This window comes from Anas acuta, chromosome 1, assembly GCF_963932015.1.
Source record: "Anas acuta chromosome 1, bAnaAcu1.1, whole genome shotgun sequence".
Taxonomy (NCBI): Eukaryota; Metazoa; Chordata; class Aves; order Anseriformes; family Anatidae; genus Anas; species Anas acuta.
Window position 1 is genome coordinate 131,292,041 of NC_088979.1, and position 18,958 is coordinate 131,310,998.

Genomic DNA, 18,958 nt, shown 5'->3' on the forward strand with positions numbered 1-18,958 from the left:
AGGAGATTCCCTTAAGTAAGGCCCTTCCCTTATTTTTGTGTCTTGCTTAGTTAGGTATTAGACATCAGTTCCAAATGTATCCACAGTAAGTTATTCATGGTTTAAAAAAAAAAAAAAAGTAACAACTTTGATTTGCCTAGGAAAGACCTAAGGTATATAATTCCCACTAAAAATATGAAAATAGAATTATAATCTCATAGAAAATATTTCTAACAGGTGTAGCCATGGCCAAGATTTGCCATGTATCAAATTGTGCTTCCAGAATTAAAAATAATCTATTTATAAGATAAACAAGAACAATGATTAGAACAGATATTTGGATTTGCCACAGAGTAAATGGCATTAGCAGTATGTGCCATCATTTCAGTAGTCTCGGGATTTGTACTTATTGCAATTAATACTTCTTATACAGTTACTGTCAGTACTTTATAATACGCAGGATACCTTTGGAAAGAACTTGAAACATTGGGGTATGGTGCTGTGAATATAGATGTTAGCTTGAATTAATATTAACTTTAATTTCTCCTATTTTTAATCAGTTAAATATTTTGGGTATTCTAAATGATTCTTAAAAAGTTGAGTTACATTTAAGTTCACAGAGTTGGATGTCAAAGGACAAAAAAGAAAAGGACAAAATTATAAGATGGGTAAACTAATAATGTAGGAAGACTTAGATTTTTGGGCACAGAATCATAAATTAAAAAAAAAAAAAAACAACCAACACTTAAAATACAGCATATTTCCAATTCTACAGCCAATCTACAGCAATCCTCATACAAAGCCCCAGGCTTCTCCACTCTCCTGGAGCAATAAAGCATCACTGCAGTCACCTCTGAGTCAGTAACTTACTCACCAACGCAGTCTTTTTTATTCCAGTGCAGTTTCTTTCCAGGTGGACAGACACACTCATAGCTCCCCATTGTATTCAGACATCCATAGTCACAGCTGCCATTGCTGATGCTGCATTCATCAATATCTGAAAATGTAATTAAAACTGAGAACAATATTAATAATATGCGCCCAGTATCCCTGTATATACTGTACACTGGAATATTATGTACATAACAATATCTGTAACTCCCTGCAGGGCCTCAAGGAGAGGTACTGGGCTGAGACACCCCAAATGGGGGTGGACCCCCTGCCCTGTCGCTGTTGGGCAGAGGGAGGGGACCTGGGAGTTGAGGAGGAATGGAGACATGGAGACAGGTCCCTGCTCGACATAGCAGGCGATGCCCTCCCCTTCCGGCCCCACCTTCCCAGGTGCCCTTACGAAACAGGTTTGAGGCCCTGGAGACTGAGAGACCAGCAACTGAGGAAGAGATAGAAAGTGTACCCAGGAGGATGCCTAGGGCGAGGAGGTCGACTCCACGCATCAGGACTGCCTCCACCAAGAAAGACAGAAGGGTGATTGTTGTGGGAGACTCTGTCCTTAGGGGAACAGAGGGCCCTATTTGTCGGCCTGACCCTACCCGTAGGGAAGTCTGCTGCCTCCCTGGGGCCAGGGTCAGGGACGTTGCCAAGAAAGTCAAGTGCCTGGTACGGCCCACTGACTACTACCCGCTACTGGTCTTTCAGGCTGGTAGCGATGAAGTAGCAAAGAGAAGTCCGGAGGCGATCAAAAGAGACTTTAGGGATTTGGGGCGACAACTTAGAGGTTCAGGCGTGCAGGTTGTGTTTGCCTCTGTCCTTCCGATAGGGGGGATCGAAGCTGAAAGGTGTGCTGTTCGCATAAACTCGTGGCTTCGAGACTGGTGTGACTGGCAGAACTTTGGGTTCTTTGACCACGGGAAGGTCTATGCTACGCCGGGCCTGATGGCACCGAATGGGATGGGCCTCTCTCGGAGAGGGGTAAGGATCTTTGGTCAGGAGTTGGCAGGGCTGATAGATAGGGCTTTAAACTAGAGTCGAAGGGGGAAGGGGCTAAAACCAGGCACGCCGGTGAAGACCTAAGTACGCTAGAATCAGAGGGGCTGTGTGCCAGTGAGGTCCTTCGGTCAGATCCACAAGGTGCTGAGTGTAAGGAGACGCACCTGAAATGCTTCTACACGAACGCACGCAGTATGAGGAATAAAATGGATGAACTAGAAGTACTGGCCCAGTCCCGCAACTACGACATCATCGGCATAAGCGAAACCTGGTGGGATGAGTCCTGTGACTGGGGTGTTGCAATAGATGGTTACAGGCTCTTCAGGAGGGACAGGCAGGGTAGGCGAGGTGGTGGGGTGGCGATGTATGTGAAGCAGGGGCTGGACTGTGTGGAACTTCAGGTCGGCGATGGCAAAGTTGAGAGCCTCTGGGTAAGGATCAAGGGACGAACGAATAAAGGGGATCTTGTTGTGGGAGTCTATTACAGACCGCCTGGCCAGGACGATAGTGCTGATAAATTATTCTTTACAGAACTAAGAGAGGCCTCGAGATTAACTCCCCTTGTCCTTATGGGGGACTTCAACTTGCCAGACGTTAACTGGGAGTGCCACACGGCTGACACGAGCAAGTCCAGGAGGTTCATGAAGCACCTAGATGATAACTTTTTGGTGCAGGTGCTAACGGAGCCAACTAGGAAAGGCACCCTCCTAGACCTGTTGCTGGAAAACAGAGAGGGTCTGGTGGGAGATGTGGTGATTGGTGGCCGCCTCGGTCATAGCGACCATGAAGTGGTTGAGTTCAAAATTTACGGTGACAGAAGGAAAAGTGCCACCAAAACCTCATCCCTAGATATGAGGAAGGCGGACTTCAGGCTGCTCGGGGAACTAGTCAGCAAGGTCCCCTGGGAAGCTGCTCTTGAAGGCCTTGATGTCCACCAGTGCTGGTCATTCTTTAAGCGATGCCTCCTAGAAGCACAAGATCAGGCAATTCCTAAATACCGCAAGTCAGGCAGGCGCGGCAGGAGGCCGGCGTGGCTGACCAGGAACATTCTTATGGAGATTAGGCGGAAACAGAGAGTGTTTTGCTACTGGAAGGAGGGCCAGGTGACATGGAAAGAATACAGGGATGCTGTTCGTGTTTGTAGGAAGAAAATTCGTGTGGCTAAAGCACACCTAGAGTTGAAGCTGGCTGTGTCTGTGAGAGAAAATAAAAAGGGTTTTTTTAGATATGTGAATGGAAAAAGGAGAACTAAAGAATACATAGGGCCGCTCCTTGATAGGGAAGGTCTTCTCACAGACAATGACATAGGCAAAGCAGAGACGCTTAACGCCTTCTTTGCCTCTGTCTTCAATGCCGATGATGGGCTTCGGGACCCAGCGTGCCCTGAGCTGGAGGACCGGGACGGTGGGGATGACAAACTCCCAACCGACCCTGAACGTGTGCGGGATTTGCTACTCCACCTGGATCCCTACAAGTCCATGGGTCCGGATGGGATTCATCCCCGGGTGCTGAAAGAGCTGGCGGACGTCATCGCGGAACCTCTCTCAATTATTTTTCAACGATCCTGGGAGTCTGGAGAGGTCCCGGTAGACTGGAAGCTGGCAAATGTGCCGATTTTCAAGAAGGGTCAGAAAGAAGACCCTAGCAATTACAGGCCTGTCAGTCTCACGTCAGTGCCTGGTAAAATCATGGAGAAGATGGTTCTCAAACATATTGAGGCGCACCTGGGGGACAAAGCAGTCATTGGTCCCAGCCAGCATGGGTTTGTGAAGGGTAGGTCCTGCCTAACTAACCTGATTTCCTTTTATGATAAGATCACCCGTATGGTGGACCAAGGGAAACCAGCTGATGTGATTTTTTTGGACTTCAGCAAGGCTTTTGACACGGTTTCCCATAGGATCCTACTGGACAAAATGTCCACCATCTAGCTAAATAAAAACATCATACGATGGGTGAGCAATTGGCTAACGGGCAGGGCCCAAAGGGTTATGGTGAATGGCGCTGCGTCAGGCTGGCGGGCGGTCACTAGTGGGGTCCCTCAAGGCTCCATTTTAGGGCCGGTACTTTTCAATATTTTTATAAACGATCTGGATGTAGGAATAGAAGGTATTTTGAGCAAGTTTGCTGATGACACCAAACTTGGAGGAGTTGTGGACTCTGTTGAGGGTGGAAAGGCCTTGCAGAGGGATCTGGATAGGTTGGAGAGCTGGGCGATCGCCAATCACATGAAGTTCAATAAGAGCAAGTGCCGGGTCCTGCACCTGGGACAGGGAAACCCTGGCTGCACGTACAGACTGGGCGATGAGACGCTGGAGAGCAGCCTAGAAGAGAGGGATCTGGGGGTCGTGGTAGACAGCAAGTTGAATATGAGCCGGCAGTGTGCCCTGGCAGCCAGGAGGGCCAACCGTGTCCTGGGGTGCATCAAGCACGGCATCGCTAGTAGGTCGAGGGAGGTGATTGTCCCGCTCTACTCTGCGCTGGTGCGGCCTCACCTCGAGTACTGTGTGCAGTTCTGGGCACCACAGTATAAAAAGGACATGAAAGTGTTGGAGAGTGTCCAGAGGAGGGCTACGAAGATGGTGAAAGGCCTGGAGGGGAAGACGTACGAGGAACGGCTGAGGGCACTGGGCCTGTTCAGCCTAGAGGAGAGGAGGCTGAGGGGAGACCTCATCGCAGTCTACAGCTTCCTCGTAAGGGGGTGTCGAGAGGCAGGAGACCTTTTCTCCATTAACACCAGCGACAGGACCCGCGGGAACGGGGTTAAGCTGAGGCAGGGGAAGTTTAGGCTTGACATCAGGAGGAAGTTCTTCACAGAGAGAGTGGTTGCACACTGGAACAGGCTCCCCAGGGAAGTGGTCATTGCACCGAGCCTGACTGAATTTAAGAAGAGATTGGACTGTGTGCTTAGTCACATGGTCTGAACTTTTGGGTAGACCTGTGCGGTGTCAAGAGTTGGACTTGATGATCCTTAAGGGTCCCTTCCAACTCAGGATATTCTATGATTCTATGATTCTATGATCTGTACCTACTATGTCTTCTACATTTACACCTATATAAATGTGTGCAATACAGTCAATAGTCTTGTCAAACAATTTAGTGCACTCTGCATATATTTGTCCTCAGACACACATATAACTCCTATTCCTATAAGGATTTATGCATCTGATACAATTTACTTGTCAGGACTAGTTACACTGAAATTCTTGGAAGTACTGACAGGATACAAAACATACTTGAAAGTCTGCAGCATCTGGACAATAACTATTCCATTATATGAAAAATGTCAAAGGTATAAACATCTGTGAGATTCAATCACTTTTACGTATCAGGGAGGTAAATTTTCCATAGTCATTCACAGAGTTTGCTTTTAGAAATTATTCAGGTGAAGGAAATAATAATATTTGATAGGAACCTAGAAGCTGAAAGGTAGTTGTTTATTCAGTCTCCTCAAACAAAAAAATGAAAGCTGAAAGTTTCCAAGAAGGCAAGCAGCTACCAGATACATATCACTGATATTTCATATAGAATCTTTGAACTATAGATACATTAGAAAAGTATTTGGTCAATATGAAGTATAACCTTTTTAGTCTATACAGTCAGAGTTTATATGTGTCTGCATGTCTGATCTCTCTTCTCCTCTTCCCCCCCCCATCAGAAGGGATGTTTATTCATCAAGCTCACCAGGATTTGTGCTGCCATGTCCTTATCCCTGGATCACACTCAGGTGCATCTTGAGCAGTAGATGGCAAAGACCAAAATGATGATACAATACCAGCAAACCATCATCAATTTGCTACTCCAGACTCTTTAGTTTACTAAAAAAGCCATAATCTAAAAGTCCTCGTTATGGACCATAGCCTTGTTTTAGGCACTGTGCTAACCTCAACAACATGTGGTTTCTGCCCTTTAAACATACCTACCCATCTGCTTGCTAAAACAGTAGTATTACTTCAGTAGACTTCTACATGGCACATAGATTGTGCCATGCCATTTAATGTATGCTTAAGTGAGCTGGAATGACAACAGTCAACATGAAATATGCTGAATTGCTCTACCTCAATGATAGGCCTCAAAATTTAACTGTCAAAGAAAAATTGTCACTGAACATGTTTTTAAGGGAGGTCTGGCCACAATGGTTGACAAGCTGAGTGTCTACCTGCCTTTCCAAATCACACCCAAGCCCAAACTTGAACTCCAACTGCTGTGTACCTGGCCGTGTAATTCCATACACCCTGCCAATTCCCTCCAGGTCCCAGGTTTGGAGTCTAGTGACCCAGCCAGAGCGTGAGGTACAGGTAGGAAGTGGGGCCAATGACGGGTCAAGCACACACCTAGGTCCTGCACCAATTAACACATGCAGGCCCAGCCCTATTAGCCACATCTTCCTCTAGAATCTGTGGAAGAATGGCTGCTCAGTAAACAGTTCACAAAGCAAACAAAGTAAACTGATGAGCAAAACTCAGTTTCCAAACCTCCACAGTGTGTCAGCCCGTACAAAGTGTAGCCTTTATGGCAGAGACATTCAAAGCTTCCAGGGTAGTTGATGCAGGTGTGATCACAGGTCCTTTCAAAGGAACACTCGTCTATATCTGAATACACAGAAAAAACATTGAGAAGTTAGAATTCATTTGAACTGAATAGCTGCAATTTCACATCCAGCTGCAACATCTTGTTCCTGATAAGCTAGGAGATCTCTTCCCAGGTAAAATCTGAATAAAACACCAGTTTCATTCCTCTAGTGCTTAATGAAGGAAGGACTTGCAGGTACACAGAGCAAGGTAATAAAAGACAAAACATCAAAACTGTATTATAGATATTCACCATTAGATGGCAACATTTAACTTCCGATCATATTTTCCCAGAAGGACAATGGTGTTATTCAAGGTTCTTTGGGGTTGGTGGTGGTGTTAGTGGCACAACAGAAAAAAAGCTTTGAGTTGAATCTCATTCCCTCTTTTCATTTCCTGAATAACCACCAAGTTGAAGTTTTCACTCAAAATGGAATAGCATGAGTTTAAGACTTGCACAAGAGCAAATGAGAAGAATGCCCTAATACAGACAGCTGCTATGGTCTGTGGTTTGACCTCAGCTACAAGAAACAGCACTTGACCAATGTGGGTGCTCAGCTCTTCTGTTGCTGAGGGAAAGCAGAGGAGCAGCTACCACCTCACAGGCACCCGTTCTTGTTAGTAGTCTACATGGGTGAGAAGAAGCCCCTGCCAATCCCTCCAGTGAATATTACTAACTTCACCGAGCAGTTGACCACTGCTCCGACATCTTACTCACCAGGACAAGAACTTGCTGACTACTGAACAGTTACCATTCCTCTCTCATCTTACTCACCAGGACAGGGAGCTGCTCAGACTTCTGCTCTGCCTACATAAGACTACAAGGGGCACTACTTGCACAGCTACAAGGGGCATAAGCAGAATATTACCTTAGAATAAACTATGGTTTGGAACAGATGGGCTGCACCTAAGAGGGAATCAGTCAGAGAGTGGTGTGGACTGGAAGGGACCCTAAAGACCACCTGGTTCCAACCCCCCTGCCATGGGCAGGGATACCTCCCACTTTGACCAGGTTGCTCAAAGCCCCATCCTCCAAAACACATCCTCCAAAGTGCACATTGTATCTAATTCAAGAGAATCTGACCTCTTCCCCTTTAAAAAGTAAGGCATTTCTAATTATTGGTGCTCACTAATGTGAAACCCTTATTTACATAGTCTCTTCCATCCAGCAGCCCAGGAAGAAAGCAATTAACAGCACATTACTTCAAAGACAGTACAAAGGTTTTGCTGAGCAGGGCAATATAAAGGTTTATTTGACAGCAGTCATCACAGAAGGACTTGCTGAAAGCCACTACATTAAAGGTACTTTAAATATCAGTGTGTGCAATATAACAACACTCGACTGAATTTTATCCTCAAACAATTGGTTTTCGTAAATCCTTTTCAATGATCAAATTAGATCTGTTAGAGGGACAGATAAATTTATACAATGGCATCATTTGAGAGATGTAACTTCGGAAAAAAACAAACAACAAAAACACATTCTTCCCATGTTTCGGAGGCAAGAAGGAAAGGAATAGTGTTTCCTTAATAGCTTGCACACCTTTTAGAGTTGCTCATAAACATAACCTGAGCGACACCATTACTATATATAAACTCAGACTTTCACATTGTGCATGTTTAGAAAGGCACGTGTGCTTGAAAAAAATGTGGGAAATCACATATATTTTAGGGTACCCATTTCCTATATTATATTTCCAGGCATCATTTATACAGTTTTGATCTTTAATGAAACATTCTGGATCTCATCTTGCTATTATAAATTATAAATACTTATATTACTATTATATTACTATATTACTTATATTACTATTATGAATACTGACACTATTATAAATACTTAACTTCAAGAACTAAAAAATTAAGCTTTTATGTGTGTATACATAAAACCAAAGTATTTGTGAGAGTTTATATAAAAATTTACAACGTTGTAAACAGATATATTTTATATGAGCCACAATTCTGAGTGTTTCAAAACATGCACAGAAAGAGAATTCATGACACAGAAAGCAAGTGCTCAGACAAATGCATAATAAAATTAAATACATACAATGAACAAAAAATCTGTGCTATCTGGTTTTATGTATGCATATCAACCACTTGTTATGATTAAGTACAAAAAAAAAGACAATTGAGATTTTCTATTTTTTGCACCTATTCATTTTTAATGCATTTTCCTATATATTTTAAAATATCACTATTTGAGTTGTGAAAGTAATTTCTTTTTAAGGTTTTCCTTATGGTCTTGGAAATATGAAGCTTTTGAATATACAAAGATGTATGTAAACTATTTCAGTTTTCTTTAAAAATTACGCAATGCAAAATCATTTGGGAATGAACACTGCAGTTACAGTTTTAAAGTTTTTTTAATGCTTAAGAAGCCACATCATACATCATGGTTTCATTCATGCGCAACCCTGTTCAGTATAAGGTATTGCAGGAAATTCACAAAAGCAACTCATTTTCTGGCCTGACTTAGCATGGAAGGCTCTATTTAAAAAATAAATAAATTCATATTTCTCAATAGTGTTATATATGGAGTGTATATATGGAGTATATTTGTATATGGAGTGTATATATGGAGTTATATATAGTGTTATATATGGTTGATATTAATAAAAAAGTGGGAGATGTTGGATTGTGGTCATGGGGGTCAGAAAGCCCCGTGGTTGAGATAACATTAGACTCTTAATGATGAGGCCATCAGGAACATAAAAGAATTTAGAGGGAACAAAGAAGGGTGATTCAGGAGACTCCATGCAGTCTGGTGTTTCTTGTTCTCCAGCCGTTAAGACATGGAATTTTCTGGGTGTTTGCTGTTGTTGTTATAGGCAAAGTTGTTTTGAAAAGAACTGCTGTGGAGAGAAGGGTATAAGAGGGGAGCCTGCCCTCAGGTTAAAAAAGAAGGCAACGAGATGTGATAAAGTTATGTCATCAATAAAGAAATAGAAAGAAGGAATGAAAAGGAACAGGCTAGCAGAACAGAGACCAGGACGGGAACAGGCACTTTGATTGCCTCATGAACATAGGTTCGGCCAAACTCAGCAAACCGCTCAGAGAAGCTCATACAGAAAGTTGCTGGAAACAGGCACACGGGAGCTGGGAAGAAGCTCAAGCTGAAGAAGAGGACCTGTGCACACAACTGCCCCTCGCTGGTAAGCAGCTGCGCATTATGGGGAATCATACGTCCTTAGAAACAAAGACTGTCCTGGTAACCTTACAGCTTATTCTCCTTATTAACAATCAGACAGTTTATGATCCTGAAATATGGGACCAAATTGAGGTCAAGGTGTGGGACTCTGCAACTAAAAACGACAAGGTTGCAGTGGGATTGCTCGGCACCTGGCGAGCAGTCTCTGAGACCTTAAAGAGCCATGTGGAGCCACAGTCAGAAACGTGTGGTTTGCCAGATAGTGAGGGAGCTGCGGGCTCGTTTACCTATTCGACTGCTGCACCATGGGCCCCTAAGCTGCTACAGCCATCGAAGGCTTTTGCTGTTACGCCCCCTGCTGACCTGGACGTGCCTTTTGACCCAGGCCTATTGGCCTCGAAAACAATATGGATATGCTTTTCTTCGATCTGGAAGAACAGGATACATAAGGCCCAAAGACCAAGTTGCTTGACAACTTAAAGCAAGACATATTGTTCAAAAGGAATGGAAAATGGAGACTTGTTTGTAATCAAGAAAAGGAATGGAAAATGGAGGCTGTTAAGTCATGGAACTTAAGGATTGTTTGTTACCTTATCTGATTGTATAGGCATACTCTGGTTTAGTATGTAAAGCAATGCTCTGTATATTTAGAATGTTTGATGTTTCTGTGTGCGTGTTGGTGGAGCGTAGACTCCCTGCACACCCAGTGCTGTTTACTTGCCTTTTATACCTTTTATAAATATTCTTTTATGAATATTACTAAATTCAGATTGAGACTTCATTTATAACAATAGTGACCTTATCCTGTACTATTTTATTCAATTGAGTTTACGTGCTGCTTCCACACATGTTGCTTTGTCCTGTAATGCATTATGGCTTAGACCTTTACAGGTTTTTCTTCACATTAACAAGGACGTGTACCCCACCTTGCCTGTGGAAACAATAGTCTGTCTAATAAGACCAGTCATCTGCTTGCCAAGTAACAGGCACTCAGGATGGACAAATGCGTTTCTATTGCATGAATTATTGTATGAAATATCAGCTATTGCTTTCACTGACTAGCAGAGATGCTGAAACAAACACTTTTATTATAATACAAAGACCACTATAAAAAGCATTTTTTAGCCATTTAAACCCCTCATCCCACCTCCTGCTGCTGTTCTCATAAATTCAACCTCTGCTGAATTCAGCCTCTTGCTTTGGCTGATTGCATGTGGAAAGCCTCTGCATACACATTTCCTTGCTCAACAACAAGCCCTTTGCTCCCCTCTGCTCCATGCCTGTTGAGGGTAGGGCTAGGCACTGCCCAAGGGACCAAGTTTTCCACAGCACCGTATCTGAAGAATCACCAGTCCCCTGAGGAATTCAGCACTGGTCATAGAAAAGGGAAAAATATGCACAACATGCTCTTCACTAAAAGAAAGCTGTGGTGTGATGCTGGATGCTGAAATCCTCTTGCACTTTTTTTTTTTTTTTTTTTTTTCCTTCTAAACTCCAAAACCTGTGTTCTGGGTGCTGTGATCCCTCATCTCCCAGAAACTGTAGAGTTGGCTCTCATGCCTTTGTAGTGCTCCATAATACTTCTCCATATTTACCCTGAAAAGATGCATTTATTTCCCACTACCCTCATGATACAGGTATATCTCATAAGAGAATGAAGAAAAGGGAATTACTCCACTTTTCCACACTCACAGACCTGGGTTTCAAATTGTGCACACCACACAACTGGGAAAGAACATAGGTATCTAATCTTTGTCTTCTCTCTATAAACACAACTACACAATCTGCTAGCGTTATCTATTGAAGAGAAACCCAAAAATATAAAAGCAGGGATGTGTCAGGTTACAGCTAAAGCACTGAAAATAAACAAATTGTCTTTTGGTTTTGTGGTCAAACTCGCCACAAACATGTGCACATGCTCACACAAACAGAATTTTTTTGTATTGGGTCACTCACTCTGAACTTTCTGGTTTGAGGTGCTTTATTTAAATTACATTTTTGAATCATTTTATCACGAGGAGTCAAAAAGTTTTTTTTTGAGGAACTGCAGTGGAAAAAAACCTTGAAGTTTCTAGTTTATTTTTAGTTGAATACATGTATGGCATGAATTCAAAAATAGCCTAAGGTGTCTCAGAACCTTTCAGATTTGCTAGCACTAATCTTATTTTGCTAATCTGATATCTAGCACATTCTTTTTACTTTCACTTAGTCAATAATTCTTTATCACATTCACCACAATAATCAGCAGATGTGGTTCTGTCATTTCAGCGTATTGAGAGACATCTTCACAGTTTAACTGTTTGAGGCCTATGGGAACTATAAAGCAAAATTAATCTCTGATAGTGTGGGGCGAGTTTCCTGCCAGAGGTAGTTTTTCTGCCAGTAGCATATAAATTCTAATGTGAAGAACTTCCCAGTTCACAGCAGATGGGTCTGTGTAAGTGCCAGTTTCAGGGACCAGAACAGATGACCTCCAGAGGTCCCTTCCAATCTACTATTCTGTGATCCACGTGCACACCAGATGCCCCAGACCTCCCTAAAGGCACTCTGTTTATGGTGTCTAATGTTGCTGACAGCTCTCCTTCCAGTCAATGTTACCATGACATTGAAGCATCATCTCAGCCTGAATGAAGTCCAGAATCACTTCTATCAATCCACATTCTCATCTCCAAGGAGTACTTGTACAGTGCAAGCACTCCTTTCTTTTTGCCTAGGATAGATTCAAATTGAAGAGATTGTTCAATGGTTTAATAATAGAGCAGGATTTTCTGTATTTTTGAGGGAAATAACTGTTGCCAATGGTGGTCAGGCGTTATAATATTTGCTGGGCTCTGTTCCTATTATTTTAAATTAGCACTTTGGATTTTCTTATTAGTTCAACTTTTTTTTTTTTTTTTTTTTTTTTTTAAGTTCGTGCTTTCACACATTAAACCATCTCTTAATGAACTTTCTTGTTCTTGAATATAATGTTTGTAAGGGGGTGTCAGATTCTCAGTACTGGCAAGTAAAGTCTTCCATTTTTCTCCAGAAGGAGAGCTACCACAGAGCTACTTTCTTCAAGATTTCCTCACACAGTTATGTCTTAAAGGTGACCTGAAGGAGCAGGGAGAAAACAGCTCTTTTTCCATGCTCACTCAGTCCCTGCCCTTTCCACCGGTCCTGCCAGAAGACTCCCAATTACAGTAGCATTAATTGTTCTGGTGGTTCGTGAGATGCAGACTCTGACTCATTTGTGGATCTAGAGTGCAGGGCACCAAGAAGCCATCACACAGTAATGATTTTTGCTAAATCTGAAGCTGAGCTGGATTCTTACCAGCAGCTCTTTAGTGAAAGGCTTCTTTCTGTACTCCATTTCCTCAAATGCAGTGCCCTATATTCTTGATTGCCATTGCTTTTTCCCTCTACAATAAATTTCAGAGAAACTAAAAGAAATCAACAATGAGAAAATTTAAGTGCAATGCACGGCATTTCAAAAAGCATTAGCATTGCAAACAAACAGCTCAATGATAAACATTTAAAAGCAAGGCTGATAACAGTGGATCTGGATATGCTTTGAGGACTGCAAACCAATGCAGAATCCATTATGATTTCCAGTCAGAATACACACACGCAAAATTCACCTTGCACATAGTACATAGGTGAACTTGTGTTGTGGTTATAGAACTGAACAATTCAGTGCTTAGCTTGGCCAATCACATGTTAAAAATTTATTGCAAAAATATATCCCTCCTCCCCCCCTTTTTATTCACTAATGTCATTTTATTTGCTAATACTAATAACAAATGATTAGTTGGTTAGTGCAACCTAATGGCCATCAGGACAGTTTTTCTCAGAGACATGAATTAAACAAATAGGTTGATTTATGAAACCAGGAGTCTTCTTCCAAAATACAGGTGACATGACGTTTGAATTAGAGTTTGGTCTTCTTGTTTGACATATTTTTCATGCGGTCTGAAAATAGACATGGTAAAGGAAGTCATTATTATTTAATGGTACTATTTATACCATAGAGAACAATACAGGAGGGGCTCTGAGACGATCAATAAAATCTATGAGTGCAGACTGGATCAGTTCTGGGCACTGTAAATAAAGAACCCATCTTATATTTGATTTGCCTCTGTTTAGTGAGGCAAGACATGGAATATATGCTAGATCACGGCATATATACAGAATATATAGATTACATTTAAATGTGCTGTATTAAACAGAAATAGAATAGAATGACTTTTTGCACAGAAATGTAAAGTAAAATAAAATTAAATATCAATTTCTTCCATCAAAGTGACTCCCAACACCCTGAATGCTGATAGATGACCTCAGCCAATAAAGGTCATAATATCACATTAATACTTTGAGGTGCTATCATAGTCATTACTTCATATGCTCCCAATCCTTCTCCCAGTTAAGTATACCTTCATTGTTGCAGCAAAGACTCAGGATGCCGTGAAGAATATACTCAACAAGGAATCTGTGGCTTTCTGATTCATGCAGTAGTGTTCATGTTTCATGCTAGTAGTGTTCGGCCCCTTGCTGGAAGTGATGGCCCAGGTGTCCCAGTGGGACACACAAAGTAATAGATCAGCACAGAGGAGTTATCTCCCAGTGCGGCACCACAGCAGGAGTCATTCTCCCCGTGCAGAAGTCTGCAACACATAGCTTTCTTCCAGCCTTCTCTAACACCCTTGGTTTGCGTTTAAGCCCCAATCAAATGCAGACTCATTGTGGAGTACCCCACTCAACTGATAATGCACACAAAGCAAACCCAAGGCTAGGCAGAACATTTCTGCTCGCAGACCTCAGCTTCCAAGTCACTGGCTCCTCTGATAAAGAGCTTCTCCTTTTTATCATTTGTTAAGCACACATATATAGAAACTAAAACACTGTTAGATGATGTTTTTGAAATAAACACTAATGCTTTTTTATATGTATTTTTGGCTGAAAGTGATTTTCTGTCTTCCCCCATGCATCCTCCAGTTTCTGCAGGGAATTCATACCACCCATGTAACGTTGTTCACCTTACAGTCCAGCCAGAGTGGTTTCCAACAATATTTGACAGACATTAGGGAAACCATGTTGAGTGGTTGCTGGACCACAGGGAGCCATGATTCAAACTATGCTCTCCAGCAAATGCTGGTTTAAATTCACTATTGGGAAAGGTATTACTTTGCTACAGAAGCCACAAGAGGGGTTTCCACCACAGCTCAAATTTTCTGATCTACAGTGACTTACTCCTGTTCACAGTTAGTAAAAATACATCCTCTGAGAACGTAACTCGCTAATACACATCCAGCACCAACCAAAAGGAATGGCTTATAGCTAACTTACATTTCAGGGTCTACAAAAATAAAACCAATGAAGAGGAAACATGGAAAGACCTAGTAACATACAAAACTTCTACTTCATTGCTTTCTCACTGAAGCAGGCTATCAAAAAGGGAAAAAAAAACACCAAAGCAACCTGTAACCCCAAACCCTTAAAAGTAATCGAAAAACCACACCCATTTGGGCTTCCCACAACATTACTGACTTGCAATCAAATCACCTTGCTGCTGAGACTTAGTTGTTAATAACATACTAATGACCTGCAGAAAAACAGATCTGGCCTTAATTGTTATATTTTTAATGTGAATGTAAGTATCTAAGTAGCCCAGTCACATCTCGTGTTTCAGAAATTTAAGTAGGAAACCATCCATTATGACTAACAGTGACTTGGACCAAAGCATTTATTTATTTAAGAATTTTATTGCTCACAGTTGTGATTAGTGAAGACCAAATGTAACACGCTAATCAGGGAATGAAAGACTTCTGAAGGAAATTGATTCTGCTTGCATGGAAATGTGCTTTTTATTACAGCTGATTTGTTCTTAGAATGCAAAGTGGTAGTAAAACAAATAAATCTATATAAAATGTAAAAGAAATTTGCAAAATATACTAGAGATAGATGCAATAAATAATTAGAAACCTGTGACTTATTATATAAGAATCCCACAGAGGAGATACTGCAAGGATTTTCAAAATGAAACTATTTTTATATCAGGGATAGGCACACAGAAGCAGTGAGTGCCAAATTTTGCAGAATTTTTGCTTCCTACCCACTCTAATAAAGATAGAACCACTGCTCCATGCATTATTTAAACATGCTGCCTTGGTTCAGTTCACAAACAAAAATTTGCCCATAGCAAATTAGAGTTAATCTAGTTTTCCCAGTCTAAATAAACCATTTAGTTGTACCCTTGATTTTCACTAGTAGCAAATAGCATGTCTCTGATCTCTAGCAATAGATTTAGGCAGCAATACTACAAGTAGGTCCATGTCTTTGTCCACATGGGAGCTGTGAAATCGATAAGGACCTGCAGTGACACCAGGATCATGCAGATGTGCCTCCAATCATATTCCCACTGGAAGACTTTGGGCTCAAGTTAGCTTCTGCTCTGCAACTCACAGAAGGTACTTTCTGCCCCAGGGGGCAACACTTTCTAGGACAGCAGTAGCTTAACACTGACTTCACTAATTAGAGTAATTCCTCTGGGTTCACCACCCTGAGGGAGCTGCTTTCTTGCATGCTACCGGGTAGCCCAAGCTTCTGCGACAGCAGTAGGGTCTCTTTGGACCTTGAGCCTGCCAGCCCATCCAGGCTGGCTGAGCAAGAAGGCAGTGCTCTGCTGAACAGCCAAATGCCCTAGAAGATGCAACTAGGCCACGGTTTCCTTTTAAGCCAGTGTGGTATGCAATGCCTAGAGTGTGAAGCCCATCCTTTCCAGTCCTGCAGTAAGGACTGCTAGCATTATCATCTACATAGTTCTACCTCACTACCTCAGTATCTTTTTATGTCTGTATATCCTGTTTATCCAATATATTTAGATCCTGGAAACAACTTGTCTTCACCTACCTGTCAGGCTATCTCTACCCATAATAACTTCAATAACATGTTATCTCTGTTCTTGAGGCTGTCAAACTGCTGATCATCCCTCTTTAGAAAGGCTGTGTCTTTCCCTGTCTTTGTAGAGTACTAAATGCAGAATTACCACTCGATAGCTCTGGTGCAAATGCAATTTAGGGAGCCACAGTTGTCTCTACCATTTATCATTCTGGTCTGATGACTTCAAACACTCATATTGTGCTCTAAGGAATATCTGGACATCACTGATTTCTTCTTTCTGTGTGTACTCACACTTCTGCTACATGTCCAAGGCTGACTAAAGTCTTCAAAGTCCTACCACAGTGGACAGAAACAGGACATTTATTTTGATAGAATGATTTTATTTAATATTAGGAAGATGACCATGCTCATTTAGCCTGACCTGCTGTACTTAAGCAGCATCTATCACTGGTAACCTCCAAAAGCATCCCTCTTATCCCTCTTCCTGAGAGGATGGTCTAGATGTTTTCCTGGAGTAAATTTCTAGTGTCCTACACCAGTTTATTTTTTAGAGTTCAAATTAGTGCAATCTTTTTTAATTGCTAAATCTGGTAAAGGCTGAATAATTTCTCTTATAAGAGTGTTGTGCATACCTGATCCTTCCAGGAATCAGCAAGTACCTCTTGATGTATTTCTTGTAGTATCTTGTTGGGTCTGAGGTTACATATAAGAAAGCAAAACTCAACTAAGTAGTTCCCTTGGGCTGGCTGGCTGCCTCCGTTAATTCATATCACCAGAGCAGCGAAGTTCAGAAGACAGTAATCATTCATTGGTCCCTTCAGTGGTTAGAGGAACTTCAGTAGTCAGATCTTTCTTTGATGCTATGCACCAAGGGGACAACTCTTAATCCAGCAAACTCATCATCATTAACATCAGAAAGTTGGCTTCCCACTGTTTACCCAAAAGTTACAGCAAAGGGAACTATAGTTGGAAAGAACAAGACAGTACAATTGGGAGAGTCTTTAAAGGCAAGTAGCAGCTTGTTTTCTTTATCTTTACTATCAGACCTATCATAAGTACCCAGTTACACTTTCTGGAAACCGCTTTGCTATCTCTGGGGGTTGAAAGCAGAAGGAATGAAGGTTAAATACTGAGACTTGGCAATATAAACTGTAGGTCTAAACTATTTACTCCTTCTCCAGAGTAAATACAATCCTTTCTGTAGGAACTCTTCCAAGGGAGTTTTATGTGATCTCACGTACCAACAAATTTTCCCTTCTCTTCTCCATTTCTTTCAAAAATTCCTTTTTTAATTTTCTTCCACACACAGTCCACAAGCTCATTCTCTTCCACAAGCCTCCCTCAGGGCTTTCTCAGAGTCTGCAGAAATGGGGCTGCAAAATGACATCTTAATGCTATAAATATCTATTCCCTATGTGTTCCCCTTAATGTATGTGCCAAGTCAACTGACCACCATACATTCATCTTCCTGTCAGCACTGCAGAGCCAATTCTGCTCCCAGTCAGTATGGTTTTGTTTTGCCTCATGCATCAGCCACAGAACCATTTGCTTGCTTTTGGATCACCAAAAGGTTTGCCTTAGGAGCTGGGAAGATTTATAGTTTTGGATGGAAATTGCAGAATTTGGCAATTTCAGCCAGGCAAAACTTGGCAGCTAACCTTGGGGTCTTTGGGGGTATCTTTGAATAAAGATGGTGGGATTTGGCCCAAGGGTTTTTACATTTCTATAATGAAATACATCATCATCGCCATCATCATTGTTATTACATTATTATTTCTCTGCTGTTTGGCAACGTAAAAAGTTTTCAATATTTTTTCCCTGCAGCATTTTGAAATACCCCATTACATTCTTTTTTTTTTTTTCTTTTCTTTTCTTTTTTTCTTTTTTTTTTTCTTTTTGTAAGAAGCAGCAAACTGAAAACCGAATAATGGTAGAGGACTACCTGATAATTTCCCTGTCTAGCAGACAATCTTTTCTTCCAATATTTTCAACACAAAGCTACTTGCTAAATCTTGGCACTGCAAGAGGAGATGGAGAATGGAGCTGCCCATGGGACTGCTGAGGAGGAAAAAGAGCGTGGCCAAGGCTCTTCCTTCACTTCTCTTCTTCTTCAGCTGAGCTGAACTGGTCAGCAATTCTGAATTTGACCAGCTGTCATAACTGATAGAGGAATGAGAAACCAGATGCTGGGTACTGAGGCTCTCTGAATAGAAGACAGCAGTACATTTCATATCTAATGAGAAATGTTTGTTTCTTATATGCAGACTATTCACCTTGTCACTTACAACAGGGAGCACATCCTCAGTTCTCCTTAGCCCAGTATTTCCCAGTGCCTTTCACCATATTTCAACCAACACTGCCATGGCTTCTCCCTCAATCTGCGAAATCACTTGAGAGATAACCTTAGTCAATGTAGTGTGTAATTTACTGACCTGCTTTACCAGATGTATGAGCTTCTGGAGCTGGGGAAAGGCTACAGATCTGCGCTGCAGCT

The 18,958-nt window shown here is 41.8% G+C and overlaps 1 protein-coding gene and 1 long non-coding RNA gene across 9 annotated transcripts in view; both read right to left on the reverse strand.

The window, feature by feature from the left end:
- Positions 1–18,958, reverse strand: part of SCUBE1 (signal peptide, CUB domain and EGF like domain containing 1) — a 255,507-nt gene that overhangs the window by 28,489 nt on the left and 208,060 nt on the right. For all 8 annotated transcript variants that reach the window (XM_068656700.1, XM_068656690.1, XM_068656671.1 and 5 more), the window contains 2 exons: positions 6,339–6,455; positions 854–976 (listed from right to left, as the gene is read on the reverse strand). In XM_068656700.1, coding sequence (XP_068512801.1) covers positions 854–976; positions 6,339–6,455 — 240 coding nt within the window. The remainder of the gene's footprint in view (positions 1–853; positions 977–6,338; positions 6,456–18,958) is intronic.
- On the reverse strand, positions 8,935–18,538 carry LOC137842678 (uncharacterized). The gene is made up of 2 exons (XR_011089161.1): positions 13,998–18,538; positions 8,935–13,536 (listed from the first exon to the last, which is right to left on the reverse strand). It is a non-coding gene; the product is annotated as an uncharacterized lncRNA (long non-coding RNA).